The 16289-nt window shown below is 39.3% G+C and overlaps 1 protein-coding gene and 1 long non-coding RNA gene across 12 annotated transcripts; one reads left to right on the forward strand and one right to left on the reverse strand.

Moving 5' to 3' along the window:
* The first annotated feature begins 1172 nt into the window (after positions 1–1172).
* Positions 1173–13646, forward strand: LOC103701000 (phytochrome B). 11 transcript variants are annotated; one of them, XR_603119.3, is made up of 6 exons: positions 1179–3495; positions 3775–4582; positions 8256–8549; positions 10368–10775; positions 11396–11557; positions 13366–13646. XR_603119.3 is itself a non-coding variant. In XM_039124371.1 (5 exons), exons 1-4 carry the CDS (start codon positions 1419–1421, stop codon positions 10098–10100), a joined length of 3222 nt encoding a protein of 1073 aa, XP_038980299.1. In that variant the 5' UTR covers positions 1175–1418; the 3' UTR covers positions 10101–10110; positions 10368–10460. The 11 variants fall into 11 exon arrangements, 2 of the variants coding, with proteins under 2 accessions (XP_038980299.1, XP_008781148.2); XR_603116.4 differs by having other exon boundaries at positions 1180–3495; positions 11383–11557; XR_603117.4 differs by having other exon boundaries at positions 1180–3495; positions 11383–11557; positions 13377–13646.
* On the reverse strand, positions 12156–14846 carry LOC113462338. Its single transcript, XR_005510950.1, has 2 exons — positions 14575–14846; positions 12156–13126 (listed from the first exon to the last, which is right to left on the reverse strand). It is a non-coding gene; the product is annotated as an uncharacterized LOC113462338 (long non-coding RNA).
* Between the last annotated feature and the right edge of the window lie 1443 nt (positions 14847–16289).

The raw sequence follows: 16289 nt of genomic DNA on the forward strand, positions 1-16289 counted from the left end.
GTTCGAATATATTATTATTTATTAGTATAATTTTAAGAATTATAAAATAATATATATTGTTTATAATATTTTTTTTATTAACATGGTTCTATATTAATCTATACTATTTTTTTAGTATAATTTTGTTAAAATAATTTTAGAAATCACATAATAATTTATACCAGTCAATAATATTATTCATTATTAGTGTAATCTTATATCCGATTATATTATTTTTTTAAGACTGCAAAAAATAAAATTATTTTTTTATATTTTTTCTGTAAATATTTTAATAATACTTTTTTTCCTATGAAAAAATTTGTTGAGAGAGAGAGAGCGCGCTTGTGGAGGGGTGGTACCATAAAATAATCAATCTTATAAGTCAAACAGACATAGTCATATTTAGGTCCATATGCTTGGATCATACTGTCTTAGATTCTGGTGCCGTACAGATAAAGTAATGAATGCACTTTGGCAATATCAGCATGATGCTGGTTCAATGGAAGCATGAAAAAAATTTAATTCATTTCCGTATTTGGTTCAATTATAAGTTCAAAAAACTATGCCAAGAACAGATCGCTTAGCGCTTGCACGATAATGTCATCTCTTGCTCCTTCAAGGAGATAAGATTCACTTTAGTTCGAGTCAACCTGCGAGGGACGGCATAGGTGTATAGTAGTAAAAGGGGCGCTGGTAATTCAAGTTTTAAAGTGGTTCTTATTTCTCATAAGAAAGAAAGAAAGGAAGGAAGAAAGAAGGGAAGAAAGAAAGAAAAAAAAAAACTTAACGAGCATTCTCAAACTCAGACTTCAATGATGCTTCTAATTCCTAGGAATTGATGTAAAAGGTGGCGGTTCAGGTTCCCCCACATCCAACTCCGCATATAATTTATAGAGAAGTACAGTCTGATTTGAGACCTCACATCCCAGCGGACCCAACCCTCCCCAAAGCACGCTGCACGCAGCAGAACCCCCTTACCACATAGAATTTTTTTTAATAAACTGATGCTCTGAATATATAATATTAAAAAAATAATTTTTACATATTTGATTGTTCTGAAAAAATATCTGTTCTTATTTTATAAAAATATTTTAGTTTTTAACCAATAAAAATTAAATTTTATTATATCTCTATGAAATTTTTTCTATATTATAAAAAATTTATTCTTGAAAACTTCAATCAGATGTTGAGTCCACAGAGGAATATAAGACAGAGAAAGCCATGGCTCCTCTCCTGTCTGAGATCTCATCCTCCTTTAGTTCCATCATTCCATGCCTACCAAAGCCCAAGAAAACTCCCAGCTGATGGGAAATAAAACGACCCAATCGTCTCCAATCCCCAGTCTGCACCCGCTCCAGTGGCATCTCAAGTAACTCCAACCCTTTTTGGTTAAAACCCATCAATAATACCACATCAATTAGCTCCGAGACAAGTAGAAGATGGCGTCCGGCAGCCGGCCGACGCAGTCATCCGGCGCGAGCAACCTCCGGGGCGGCGGCAGTTCCCATCCGTCGGAATCGGTGAGCAAGGCGATCGCCCAGTATACCGTGGACGCCCGCCTCCACGCTGTCTTCGAGCAGTCCGGCGAGTCCGGCAAGTCCTTCAATTACTCCCAGTCGGTGCGCACGGCGACGCCGTCGCAGTCGATCCCGGAGCAGCAGATCACGGCGTACCTCTCCAGGATCCAGCGCGGTGGCCACATCCAGCCATTCGGTGCCACCGTCGCCGTCGACGAGCCCTCCTTCCGCCTTCTCGCCTTCTCCGAGAACGCCCCCGACCTCCTCGACCTCCCCCAGTCCGTCCCCTCCCTCGACCCCTTCTCCCCTCACCGCCGCCTCGCCCTCGGCTCCGACGTCCGCTCCCTCTTCACCCCGTCCTCCGCCGTCCTCCTCGACCGCGCCGCCTCCGCCCGCGAGATCACCCTCCTCAACCCCCTCTGGATCCACTCCCGCGCCTCTGGCAAGCCCTTCTACGCCATCCTTCACAGAATTGATATCGGAATCGTCATCGATCTCGAGCCTGCGCGCACCGAGGACCCTGCCCTCTCCATCGCCGGCGCCGTACAGTCCCAGAAGCTCGCCGTCCGGGCAATTTCGAGCCTCCAGTCTCTCCCCGGCGGCGATATTAAGCTCCTCTGCGATACCGTCGTCGACCACGTCCGCCAGCTCACCGGCTACGACCGCGTCATGGTGTATAAGTTCCACGAGGACGAGCACGGGGAGGTCGTCGCCGAGAGCCGCCGCGACGACCTCGAGCCCTACCTCGGCCTCCACTACCCGGCCACCGACATCCCCCAGGCCTCCCGCTTCCTCTTCAAGCAGAACCGCGTCCGGATGATCGTCGACTGCAACTCCACCCCCGTCCAGGTGATTCAAGACGAGAGCTTGATGCAGCCGCTCTGCCTCGTCGGCTCCACCCTCCGGGCGCCGCACGGCTGCCATGCTCAGTACATGGCCAACATGGGCTCCATCGCCTCCCTTGCCTTGGCCGTTGTCATCAACGGCAGCGGCGACGACGACGGCATAAACCGCAACGCCATGAAGCTCTGGGGCCTCGTCGTTTGCCACCACACCTCCCCTCGCTCCATCCCCTTTCCGCTCCGCTATGCCTGCGAGTTCCTCATGCAGGCCTTCGGCCTTCAGCTGAACATGGAGCTCCAATTGGCAGCGCAATTATCCGAGAAGCACATCCTCAGGACCCAGACCCTGCTCTGCGATATGCTCCTCCGCGAATCGCCTGCCGGAATCGTCACCCAGAGCCCCAGCATAATGGACTTGGTGAAGTGTGACGGAGCTGCCCTCTACTATCAGGGGAAGTACTGGCCGGTCGGTGTCACTCCAACAGAGGCTCAGATAAAGGATATAGTGGAATGGCTCTCGGCTTGTCATGGGGACTCGACGGGGCTGAGCACCGACAGTTTGGCGGATGCTGGCTATCCGGGCGCGGCAGCACTCGGGGATGCTGTCTGTGGGATGGCTGTTGCCTATATCACTCCAAGAGACTTCTTGTTTTGGTTCAGGTCGCACACAGCGAAGGAGGTCAAGTGGGGTGGTGCAAAGCATCACCCGGAGGACAAGGATGATGGGCAGAGGATGCACCCTCGGTCATCGTTTAAGGCATTCTTGGAAGTGGTTAAGAGCAGGAGCTTGCCGTGGGAGAATGCAGAGATGGACGCCATACACTCATTGCAGCTCATTCTGAGGGATTCTTTTCGGGAAGCAGCGGAGGGGACAAGCAATTCGAAGGCGATGATCAATGGTCAGTTTGGGGACCTGGAGTTGCAAGGGATAGATGAGCTCAGCTCGGTTGCGAGGGAGATGGTAAGGTTGATAGAAACAGCAACTGCTCCCATTTTTGCAGTTGATGCAGATGGACGTATCAATGGCTGGAACACAAAGATTGCTGAATTGACAGGGCTCCCTGTGGAGGAAGCTATGGGCAAATCACTGGTTAAGGATCTTGTCTTCAAGGAGTCGGCCGATGTTGTCGCTAAGCTTCTCTTCCGAGCCTTGAGAGGTACAGTTTTTTTTTCTCCTTATGCACAATTATTTATTTATTTATAGATAATAGTTGGGGGCTGTAGCAGTGGTGTTTGTTGTCTTCTTGTTGGAGATATATGCTCTCTGATAAAATAAGTAAATGGAAGCTTGCCTTATACTACAGTCTATAAGTCTGAATTTAGGTGTAATTCTGCAATATAATCTATTATGGAATGCAACACCATGATTTGACAGGTTCAAAGGGAAATGCATTTGATTTAGAGAATGATCATTCACCTAATTCAAATCCATGCAGGTGAAGAAGATAAGAATGTGGAGCTAAAGCTGAAGACTTTTGCCTTGCAACAATCGAAGAATGCTATTTATGTCATAGTAAATGCTTGTTCTAGTAGAGATTACACAAACAATATCGTAGGTGTCTGTTTTGTTGGCCAGGATGTTACTGGACAGAAAGTGGTCATGGATAAATTCATTCAGATACAAGGTGATTATAAGGCTATCGTACATAGTCCTAACCCTCTGATTCCCCCCATATTTGCTTCGGATGAGAACACGTGTTGCTCAGAGTGGAACACAGCAATGGAAAAGATTACTGGTTGGTCAAGAGGGGAAATGATTGGAAAGCTTCTGGTTGGAGAAGTTTTTGGCAGCTGCTGTCGACTCAAAGGTCCAGATGCTCTTACAAAATTCATGATTGTCCTTCACAATGCCATTGGAGGGCAGGAAACAGACAAATTCCCGTTTGCATTCTTTGACAAGGATGGCAAATTTGTGCAGGCACTTCTGACAGCAAATACAAGAAGTAATATGGATGGCCAGATTATCGGAGGCTTTTGCTTCTTGCAGATTGCTAGCCCTGAACTGCAGCAAGCTCTTGAAATCCAGAGGCAGCAGGAAAAGAAATGCTATGCAAGAATGAAAGAGCTGGCTTATATATACCAAGAGATAAAAAATCCACTTAGCGGTATTCGGTTCACAAACTCACTGTTGGAGATGACAGACTTAACTGATGATCAGAAGCAGTTCCTTGAAACTAGTGCTTCTTGTGAGAGACAGATGATGAAGATCATAAAGGACGTGAATCTACAAAGCATTGAGGATGGGTAAGTATTTTTTTTTTTCCACTTCAGTTTGGAAAGTGTGCTGTACTCTGTCCATTTTGCAATTATTTTATTTCCATGTTTTTATTCTACTGGATATGGATAAATTGCAGAACTATATTGATATAGTGACATTGAGGAGAACTTGGAGTGGGCACTGATTTGCTTTGTTCTCAGTACAGCCTTAGAATGCTGATTTGCCACCATATGGGTTCAATAAGACCATCTGGAAAACAGTATTGGCAAACTCATTTGTTTAAACAATTGGTTTTGAGATGTTACTAATAATAGGCAAACCAGATGTGTTTCTTGATTTTGTTTCATACCATTCTACATAGAAATGCTCAAAAATGTTTCTTACTTTCAAGTCATAAGCATCACGTATTTTCCCAGCAGCTCAGTTTTATGTCTGAAAGTAACTGGTAGAGAACTCAAAAGTTAACTGTGAATATGGAAAGAGAGTCCAACTGGAAAACATTGGGAAGAAAAGCAAGAGAGGCAAAACATTATCAAAACTAAGTGGAATTATTCTATCTAGACCAATCAAAACTGAAACGGAAATACACAGCAAAACTTAGGTACAAGAATGAATTAGGTTGGAAAATGACAAATAACAATGGCCTGCTTAATATTTAATTTGCTTTTGACAAATAGCTCGAAGACATTGCACATGATCACTTGGAGGTGATTGACTTTGGAAAAAGTCACTTGTACCTACTGTGCTCAGAGAAGTGGCTAATGTAAAGAAAAAGATGAAAAAAAGCTAGTTGGAATCATTTCTCTCATTGACTATTTAATCCAACATTGATTTTGGAAATTCACTGGATGAGAAACAGTCCTCGAACAGTTGCAAGGCAGAACATTTGTTATGGCCACTAACTCTCCTTAACTGTAATATCTTTCCATAAAATATATTGTCGATTGTAAGGATGCACAGGTCTTTATGTAATTACAATTAGTGTTCATTGTCATGGAACATGTAATTAATATTTATGTCTTCTTAAATATGCACAGAGTACAATGTATATGCCATGTTATCTTATAATTACATTATTCTTGAAGTATCTCAAACCTCCATTGGTTGCCATGGGTCTATGGCATACTAGCACATTAGCTAGGTCAAAACTTAAGATATGGGGCTTAAGTGGTCGCCCAAGTACGTGCCAATTGAGAGTTAATGCTAAGGGCTTACAGATGCAGGATTAAGTGAAAATTTGGTTTATGTACAATGCTGAAAAGTTTGGCTATGCTTAGTAGTATGAAAGTACTTGCAAGGCTTATAATCCTTTTGAAGTGTCGAGTTCACTCATGGGTGAAATGCTACTTGTACTATAGAACCAATGAAGGGTGTGTTTGAATTTGATCAAGGATCTTCTTTACTAAGTGTTAGGAGGTTTAGGATGCTTGGTGGCATAATTGGAGACACATGACATTCTAGAGGATCATTGCACTTCGATCTTTGGAAAGTTAATATTTAACTTGGGTTTCAGGAGTTAATGCAAGTATGGCTAAATATGAAAAGTTTTGTGGGTGTCAATTACTTTTAACAGGTATGTACCAGTCTAATTGTATTCACGTCATATGTTGGAAAACTTAACCAATATAATTTTGTTCACTAAACATGGTTCTGAAGGAAACTGATATTCGATCAATACTGCATGAGACTGAAAGGTCTATGGGTATAGCCTATTAATAATTATTTGATAGGTAAGGTAACTCCATAATTCCATATCATTAGACAATTAACTAATGAGCCATTTTAGGTGTCAAAATTCAGAGTGTAACAAATTTCATAATCCACACGCTTCATAGAATTTCAAAGTTTAATTTGTTGGGCCTGATTATTTTCTTAAAATTTTCATTCATATCATATAGTATTTGTATATATTATTTTTATATGGCGTGTACAAGTCAATTTTCTCTCCCATTCAACTTGTTTTAGTTGAAATCAAGGATTAAAATATTGTGATATGGGGCATAATGCCCCCTTGTTAATAGGGTATGTATCCTACGAACACTATATATCAATCAGAACAAGTAGGGGCCGGCCAATAAGGCCTAGTTTGGGTCCGTTTTTATTTTTTTTGCATTTTTTTAAAAAAATATTTCTTTAATGCCGACTTTATGCGAAAGTTGATAAGTTCCTTGATTTGAATGCTTGAATTATCTTTTGCGGTACCCCTAACTTAAGTTGTTGATATGCCTTGGTCTTACTATCACAAGGTGATCTTACCCCTAGTTTAACTATTTTAGTCTTTTGATTGAAAGCCCAAAGTTCAGGAAAATAAGTAATAAAGTTTAGTAAAATAAGTAATGAGTTGTATCAACATGAATTTGGTGTTATTAATATTACATTTTCCATGTGTGCTCAGAGCTTGTTCTTTGCTATTTCACATGAAATTTATTGTGTAATGCATAATTTCACATAGTGCATCATAAAAAATACATTGGACAATTATACTTGTTCATTACTGATTCAAATATAATAACTTTTTGTAAATCAGTGAACTTATAATAATATTTAAGGTTGTCAAGACTAGAAAACCTACTTGTGTAACTGAATTAACAATCGAATAAAGAATGCATGTAACATATTTTTGAACAGTGGTAAACCCCCCCCTCCCCCTCCCATCAACATATTGGTTTGTGGCCGATACAGAGGCATCACTCCTGGTACCAAATCTTTGGTTGAAACCAGCTGAAATAAATCAAAACTACTGAACCATCCTAGCATGTGGTTTGGCCAAAACATTTTCTAAATTTGTAGACATGGGTAGTCGTTGTTTGAAAGAGTTATCAAGTTTGTGACAAGAGGTTGTGGGAGTTCAATGCTTGGACAAACCTACATATATTCTTATCTAATGGACTAATCTGTTGTGGTGAGACAGGCAGATAATATGTCACTTTTAATTTCGATCGTCTACTCTGCCCCCTCCCCCCAATCAATTGGGGGGCCAAAAAACAGAGGATGTGTACTTGGACTAAGTATCTTGTAAGTTTTAGATGTTTTGCAAATTTTAGTTGTTTCTCGACTTGATGTCAACCTTTCAATTAGTGCCCACTTCCTGGCCAAGGCAACCTTAATGCAAGAGGATCTTTAAGTTGTCTCCCAACCAGACATCGGCCCTCTGAATTAGTGCCAGATTCCCAGCTAGGGCAACTGTTAGGCAAGAGAAGAGCCAACTTTATTGGCTATGTATTCTGAGTCAATGCAATTAGGGAGTTTGCCCTGCAAGCTTCCCCTAAACAAGTGCATACATCTATTACTCAATAATTAATTATCCTTGTGAAGCACCGACTCCGACAACCAATTTAAGCATCAAAAAGTCACATTATGTAACTATATTCATGTGTCTATATAGTATCTGCGATTCTATATGTGTATATGAAATTAGGAATGCAAGTGTCTGCATGTAAATATATGTAAATACCTGAAATGGCAAGCATATCACGAATATCCTGAGATGAAAAACTCCACCACACTTAAATTATAACTCAGTGCGTATGTACATTACATTATAATAGATCATATCAGATAAGCTTTAATTATATTTCTGTATCTTATGTTTGGATAGATCATCTTATGGCCATGATTTTTACAGCACCATATCTATGCTTTGTTACTACTAGCTTCCTATTCTGGGCACATGGACTAATGTTGTCTTTCTGATACTAGCTCATTGATCCTCGACAAAGGTGAATTTCTGCTTGGAAGCGTTATAAATGCTGTTGTTAGCCAAGTGATGATTTTGCTGAGAGAAAGAGGTTTACAATTAATTCGGGATATTCCTGAAGAAATAAAAATAATTTCTGTATATGGAGACCAAGTTAGAATTCAGCAAGTCTTGGCTGATTTTTTGCTGAATATGGTGCGGCATGCACCATCTCCAGATGGGTGGGTGGAGATCCAAGTGAGGCCAAGTTTGAAGCAGAATGCTGATGGAACAGAAGTGGTGCTTTTCCAATTTAGGTCTGCTAGCTATATTGCTCTTATTCCTTAGTTTGTAGAACTGCGGAAGTAGAATTGCTATTTGTTACCTTTAGAAGACCAAATGTTTAATTGTTTGTATAACATAAAATCAGTATAATAGCATGTATATGACAATAAGGCTTTCATTGTGATATCCTGGATGCTTTCCTGCTTATTGAGACATATAGCTTATCTGATGGTTGTAAGAATCACAATCCTTTACTGTGATCATTTCATGCATCAAGAACATATCCCAATAACACGATCTTCAAATTTCCCCCCATTCTATAGCAAAAATGATAGCTAGTATAAGTCTTGTAGCAATGAACCTTCTTTCCCTTTTAGTCTTTTGGAATTAAAAATCTAAGAGCAAGCATATGTAGGTCATACTTTATCCATTGCTTTCTTAACCAGGTTTTTTTTAAATATATATTAGATTAGAAGGTATGGATCAAATGATCCTTCAGAGAAACAAAGTTAGAAAAGGGCGGTGAATCAATGAATTGTTTGATCCTCTGCTTATTCTATGTACTCATTAATTAATTTTTTAAAATTTTGAATTCTTGTCAACCTGAATGCTTTCTTTCCTATCTTTTAGGTGGATTGATATCACGGTAAATATGGCATTTTTGTATTTTATTTTTTAAAATTTTGAATTCTTGTCAACCTGAATGCTTTTTTTCCTATCTTTTAGGTGGATTGATATCACGGTAAATATGGCATTTGTTTATATTTTTTATAAATGTGTGGCAAGTTCATGTGTGCATACAGGTGTTTCTAGTCTTGTTTTCTTTTTCTTGTTGTGCATCAAATGTTGGAATTTAAGCAACTTCTCTGAATAGCCATCGGTGAATTTAGCTGACCATGATATATGGTCCCACATGTGCTATTGATTTGTTGTACTCTAATTCGAAACACTAGAACATCTCAATTACGAAATCTCTGAGTCCTATTTGTTTCTTATGAGGTTCAGTTATCAAACTGCCTTGTTGTATTGAGCATGTAAAAGCAAGACCCTTTTAGTCACATAAAAGTGATTTAAAGAAAATACTGAAAGAAAGTTGTGCTGAAAAAAGGAGAACATTTCTGATGTGTTACTAACAAAATGATAGGTATTCCAGAAAAATTTGCTCTGGACTTGTTGAAAATGATTTATGGGCACTGAAACTTATTTTCAAACTTGTTCTATCGGTGCTGATGTTCTCTTTAAAATAATGAACACAAAGCATAACTTGTTCAATCAAAAATTTGAAATCCTTGAAGACTGAAAGCTTATAAAAAACTCAAAACAATTACACACACAGCTAAAATTTCATAATAATCTCTTATACATGTTTTCTCATAAACTGAAATTGGGGTGGAAAACATCCTATTATTCCCACTGCAATTTCATATCGTTCCAGTCAGACATCATTATGTGTGTTGCCCTTACTATTCTTTTATGTTCTCTCCTATCACTAACTAGAAGGAAGCTATACTGATATAAGTTATTTTGCATGTCATGCAAGGTTCGCCGTACCAGTATCGGCCTCTGTACCGGTGCCACACTAGCATAGTATTGGTACGGTACAATGCAGAATTTTTTTTTTTGGCATACCAACCCTCGATACGTTATCCGTACCGGTACCAATACTGAAGCGGTACGGTACGGTACGTCCGGTACCGTCCATGACGGCATAGTATGGCATACTAGGATGTTATATAACATCCAATATCTTAAAATTTTAAGCCTGTTTTCGCTTCAATAGTTTTATGTCTTCTGCCGTTTGCCTTTTTTTTCTCTAATTGCTGATCAAGTGTTGGTTTTTTATGGCGTAGGATTGTTTGCCCAGGTGATGGCCTTCCAGCAGAACTTGTGCAAGATATGTTCCATAACTCCAGCTGGGTGACCCAGGAAGGCCTTGGTCTGAGCATATGCAGGAAGATCCTAAAACTGATGAAGGGGGAAGTCCAGTATATCAGGGAGTCAGAGAGATGTTACTTCCTCATCTTCATGGAGCTTCCCAGTTGTTATATTGGTGAAAGCAGGGGGAACTAATCCAGTCAGAGACATGGAATTCTCACTGGACTGATATTATGCTAAGCTGCAGCTCTAGTAAATGGTGCTTGGTTCTCTGGAGCTATACTAGATGAGCTAGGCCCAAAAACTGAGAGACATCTGAATAACTGCTTGGAAACTCTCCAGTCACGTTGGGAACTCCATTAGATGACTGGGGCACTGTTAAGGTCAGTGATGTTGCATGAGATTGTTTTACTGATCTTGTGCAAGCTTTTCCCCATTTTATTAGGAGCATGCCTATGATCTTGTTTGTTACCCTCATAAAGCACATAGGAGCCATGGCTACGTGAAAATGTATTCCCTGTTGTTGTTTGCTTGATGCTGTTGGCGCTTGCGAGCTGGAGATGCTAATGGTGGCTTCATCTGTTGTATATGAGTCTGACGCTCTAAATGAATGAATTGCTATGGAAAGTTTCAATAGCTTTTAAGATTCTATCCGTATAGTCTTAATGAAGAATTTTCTCTGATAGGGATGCTTTCAACAAGGAAGCATGCCTATTGTAGTGGTTTGAACTTGGGAACTTTGTAGAATTGGTGTTGGTGGATGTACATAGGTGTCAAATTTTGATCCACAGAAAGCTTTGATGTTGCTAATGAATCAACGCAATAGGCAAAATTATGAGTAAATGGAATAATCATTTATTACTGATTACTGATGGATCGATAATATTAATTTCTTGGAAGTGCTCCGCCTTTTGAATGGTTTCCACATATTGATTAACCATTTGAAAATATTTTTGGTTGGCATAAATTATCATTGTCTAAATGGTGCAGATCTTGGATTCAGGAGATGCAAGGGTACTATATGCTGTTGCTCCTGCAAAAAGGCCCGGCGTGCAGGAAATATGTAAGAGAAGAAATATAATGGTGTCTTCTGCTGCTTTTTTTGGCAAATTATGTTGCCTTCTGCGGGGATTATTCCGGCGACCAAGCAAGTGCGCTTCCAGATGTAAGTTGGTTATCTTGCAATCAATTATTACCTTATTGTTGAAGCAAATAGGTTCGTAGGTTTCATGAGGTGGCTGCCCTGAAGTCCTTCCAAGAGGGATTTGGCATTGTCCACTTAGTTTAGCTGGATTATGCTGTGAGATGCTTGCAGGTTAGAACAGGGTGCCCTTTCTGTTCCTTCAGCATTTATCGGAGCTTTTAAAACTGAATTGCTATTCTATAGTTAGACTATATAACAGAATTGCCCTTCCATTAAATTTTCAGAATCTCACTTTTTACTTGGAAAAAGAAAAAAAAAACATTACTGTTATTCTTTTGCTCTCTATATGCATGCCATGCACCATCCAGCTTATTGTTGAGATTCACTGTTAAATTCTAATTCTATTAGAATTTCTATTTAAGTATTCATTAATTTTAATAATTTTAAGTTTTTATTTTTAATTTTATTCTGCTTAGTTATTCCTTCTAAAATAATTATTTTTATCCTTCAGTGGTTAACAAGTCTTATTTTGTAGGAGTCTACTTAGTTATGTTTTTCCTGTCCTTAATCACGTGCATCATGCATGTTCGGAACTAGTTACAAGAAAAATACAGTGTGCTTGGCCATATGAATTGTCTCCATTAATAGTAAATTACGAGCATCTAAACTAATCATAGCCTACTTTCTGCTACTAAGAATTCACAAAGGGAGATGCCGGAATGCATGATCCAGGGGACAGGAATCTTAGGATAGCTTGCCAGCAGCAGCAAATATTATCTTGAGGACGCAGCACGTAGAAGCGGAACAAACCTGATTCTGTTTCAGCATATGGATATCATCTCCCCAACTACAGATGGCAAACGTATGGATAACACTGAAGAGACGTCTGAAAGCATAAAGAATGTAAATGGACAAGGAGTATTCTTCTGGACCACCGACTACCCAAGTCCAAGAAGGCAATGAACAGTTGAACACAAGGATGAGAAAATGATGAAAAACATCAACAAAAATAAACAAAGGCAAAAATATTGAATCTTTTTAGGTGAATTGGAAACTCCTGAATTGCACTTAGAGATGGCTTTTGGAAAACCATAACATACAACTATACGAGCCATGCAGCCTTTCGAGTGGACTAGCATGGAGAAGGCTTTGATCGAAGTATTCAAATCACAGAAACCACAAAGCCAGAAGCCACGGATATGTGCCCAGATTCGAGCATGGACAATATCAATTTGAATAAAAATTTCTAGAATAAAAAGTATTAAGAGTACCAATTGAAAATAATTTTTCTTTGAAACCCATTTGAAAATAGATTTTTTAAAATTTACTCCACATAATTCATTTTCTGCATGGAGATGTCTTGTCAAAGAATTGAGAAATTGGCATCTTGAACCTGAAATATAAACTTGCCTGCAAATTACCACCTCAGTAGGACCAAAACACACTCTGGGAGTCTATAAATGATCGACCTCGCCTTCGCATTGTGCAACACAAAATCTTGCTCCTCACAGCACGACTTGAAGCTCATGAGGAGATGACTAGCCTTGCTGTCACAATCCAACTGTCTTTTCAAATACCTCGTGGCAGATTCTACAGGAGTACAAGTCAATAGTAGAATAATCACTTTCCATTTTGTACTGTGCACATAATTGGGATGCACTGTGTAGCACTTACAAGTTGAATAAAGTAGATAGCCTGTTGCCATAGAGCTAAGAGATATATCTATGATGTAACTGTTATTGGTAAAGCTCACACTAAATGATTAAATAGTATATAATGTTTCATTGAAGTATAAACATTATGCTTTTCCTGCAAAACTTTGGCGTAAGTGAATTGCCAGAGTGAAATGCAGTCTTTGCAGGTTATTTGCAAGATTTTTAACTTTCAAGATATACAAAATTCAGCAGGGGATCAAAGTTTGCGTGTTGGTTTTCAAGCATGTCGGCAAAATGTTGTCAGGTGATGCAAGATCACACTGTGGAATAGGATTAACTTATGTCAGTGTAATGATGGCTACTTATATCTGTAAACAAATCTTCTACTCCATCTAAAGAATCGAATCCGCCCTTGTGGTAATGTTTCTTGTATCTAAGTCAACTGTTCTCCAATATGTCATTAGCTGAACCAAATTGTGATAAATATCTCCAATTTTTAGCATTCCTCGGATAGATCAGCCGCAAAATTGCCAGCAGGCTTCCCAAGAAATTGGACTACTTCAACTCAACTTCAAAACAGTGGAGTGTGCATGAACACTCACTGGGAGTATTATAGCCTAGACCATGACTAACAAATCTCTGACCAATTCATAGGGTGCTAAACATCAGCAATTGCTATATTATCTAGGTTTAAGCACCCTCCTCAAAACAGGCACAAGATTTCTGCCTCGATAAGCCAACAAACTAACTTGAGAAAATGTACAGGAAAAGTTTGGGATAGCAGCACACTCAAAAGTATAATTCAAATACCAAGATAAGTATGCAAATATAGGTCTTGCCAAGCATACATGAATCACAATCCATACTATTAACCTTCATTTATTATACAAGTAGAATGCACATAAACAATTGTTGCTTCAGATAGCCAAGTTTGGAAAACTAGATATCACACTTAAATCACAAAAAAAACAATCCAAGAAAAGGTACAGGAAAAGTTTGAGATGGCAGTACATTCAAAAGTATACTTCCAACTACCAAGATAAGTATGCAAATATAGGTATTGTCAAGCATCGTGAATCACAATTCACATTGTTAAGCCTTGATTTAGATACAAGTAGAATACACATAATCAATTGCCGCTTCAAATAGCCAAGTTTTGGAAAACTGGATCACACTTAAACTGCAGAAACAACAACCCAAGCCCCTTTAAAATGACAAGACCTTATACTTCAAAAACTGTTCGTCAAATTAAAAGAAGGATTGTTGTCGCTGGGACGTAAGTCACAAACCTTTCTATATGTGAAAAAAAAAAGGCAATTTAATATACGTTCATCTTATTCTTAATCTAAAAACGAAAAAACTGAGAGGGTTAGACAAATATACCTCATATCTGTTTGCATTCCAATAAAATTGAGCAGATGATGCTTAAGGTGACATGGCCTGCAGCACACAAACAACATCATGACAACAAAATACACCAAGAGATATAAACATCAGTTGAGCTCAACTCAACAACAACTATTTTCTTATATATATTATAAAAAAGAGAACTTTGGCACTCCACCAAGTATGCAAAGAGTTCATGAAATAAAATAGTGGAAATATCGACAATAAGAGAATAAACAGCTTTAAAAAAATAAAAGAAAAGGAAAGAAAAAACAAACAATCAGCCATTAGCCTTTCTATTTATTGAATTTAGACGAAAAAGATCTTAAAAAAATAATAATAACTGAAGATGGATTACTTTTATGGGAGAAAAGCGAACCTCTCGGACACGGGTGGACTCGAGCTGGCGGTCTTCGATGCGGTCGGCGAACTTGTTGACGACTTCGCTCTGCAGCTGTAAGTCCGAGTCCCAACAAACCCTTTGTCTCCTTTCACTATTCTCTCTCTCCGCCTTTATTTTATTTTTCTCTTTAGGAAGGTTCAATTTTCATGAGCCCATGACCAAGATATTTTCTCAAGATGACTAAGCTCAATCTAATTGGACACAAATGAGTTCAACTAGAATTGATGCATATTGGGAAAATAAGATTATCTTGTGAAAGTTTTCAAATGAATTTACATAGTAGAAAATTAAAACAATAAAAAATTAAGATTATCAACAAGTTTATATATTCAATCATGTTAAAAAGAAAAAAAAACTTGCGAGTGATAAGAAGAAGAAAAATAGCCTAAATGATGCTATCAACATAAACATGCCATGTTAGATTAAACATTATCTAGGCACATCGCCATATTATGATTGTCACTTTCTTAATATTTTGTATTAAAAAAAAGTGAGAACTATGAACAACAAAATAATAGCTAAAAGCAATATCAACGCTGGCTTGAGAGTGACTCTTATCTCCATTATTCAATGGATGAAGCACCATTTAGGTACATCCTCATACTGTCATTCTTGTCTTTTTGATATTTAGCCTTTGGCTTTTTTTTTTTTGTGGTACACCGGCTGCTTATACTAATCTCGTGTGAGCACAGCCAATAGAGTTAAAAAAAAGAAGACTACTCAGTGGAGGAGGAACAATAGAATATTGGTCTAGAGGATCTCTCAAGAGTAGTGGGCAGCATGGCAACCCAGTCCGCAGTTCTGTTTATCTCTCGGTATGCATGTACGGCTTGAAATGTATCATACTCCCGCACCAACTACCAGATATCACCAAGAAGTGGATGCTCATCCCCCCTCCTCTAGTATCCACTCAATCACCATGGCTGAGTCCCTCTCAAGGATGATGCTCCTAGCGCCTAACACCTGTCTCGCGTAGGAGATGTCCTCCTACATTGCCCTAAGCTCCGCTCCCAAAACTGATGTCCTGAAGGAGCGTCGCTCTCCCGCCGTTACCAGCCTAGAGAACTGGTCCCTAATCACAAACGCCACACCAGATCTGTCTCCACTAGCAAGTAGGCTACCATCAAAGTTCACCTTGAGATGGCTGGAGGGTGTGAGCTCGCAAAAAACAAGGACAAACTTGGGTGTTGTAATAGCAGAGAGGGGGTCCCAAATTTCCTGGCTATCCCAGATGAAGCATCCAAAGTAGTCTTAGTGACGTCAACAGCCTGATAGAGTGCCATCTCCACAATAGTCCTTAGGGGCGCCC

Source organism: Phoenix dactylifera, chromosome 3 (genome assembly GCF_009389715.1).
Source record: "Phoenix dactylifera cultivar Barhee BC4 chromosome 3, palm_55x_up_171113_PBpolish2nd_filt_p, whole genome shotgun sequence".
Lineage (NCBI taxonomy): Eukaryota > Viridiplantae > Streptophyta > Magnoliopsida > Arecales > Arecaceae > Phoenix > Phoenix dactylifera.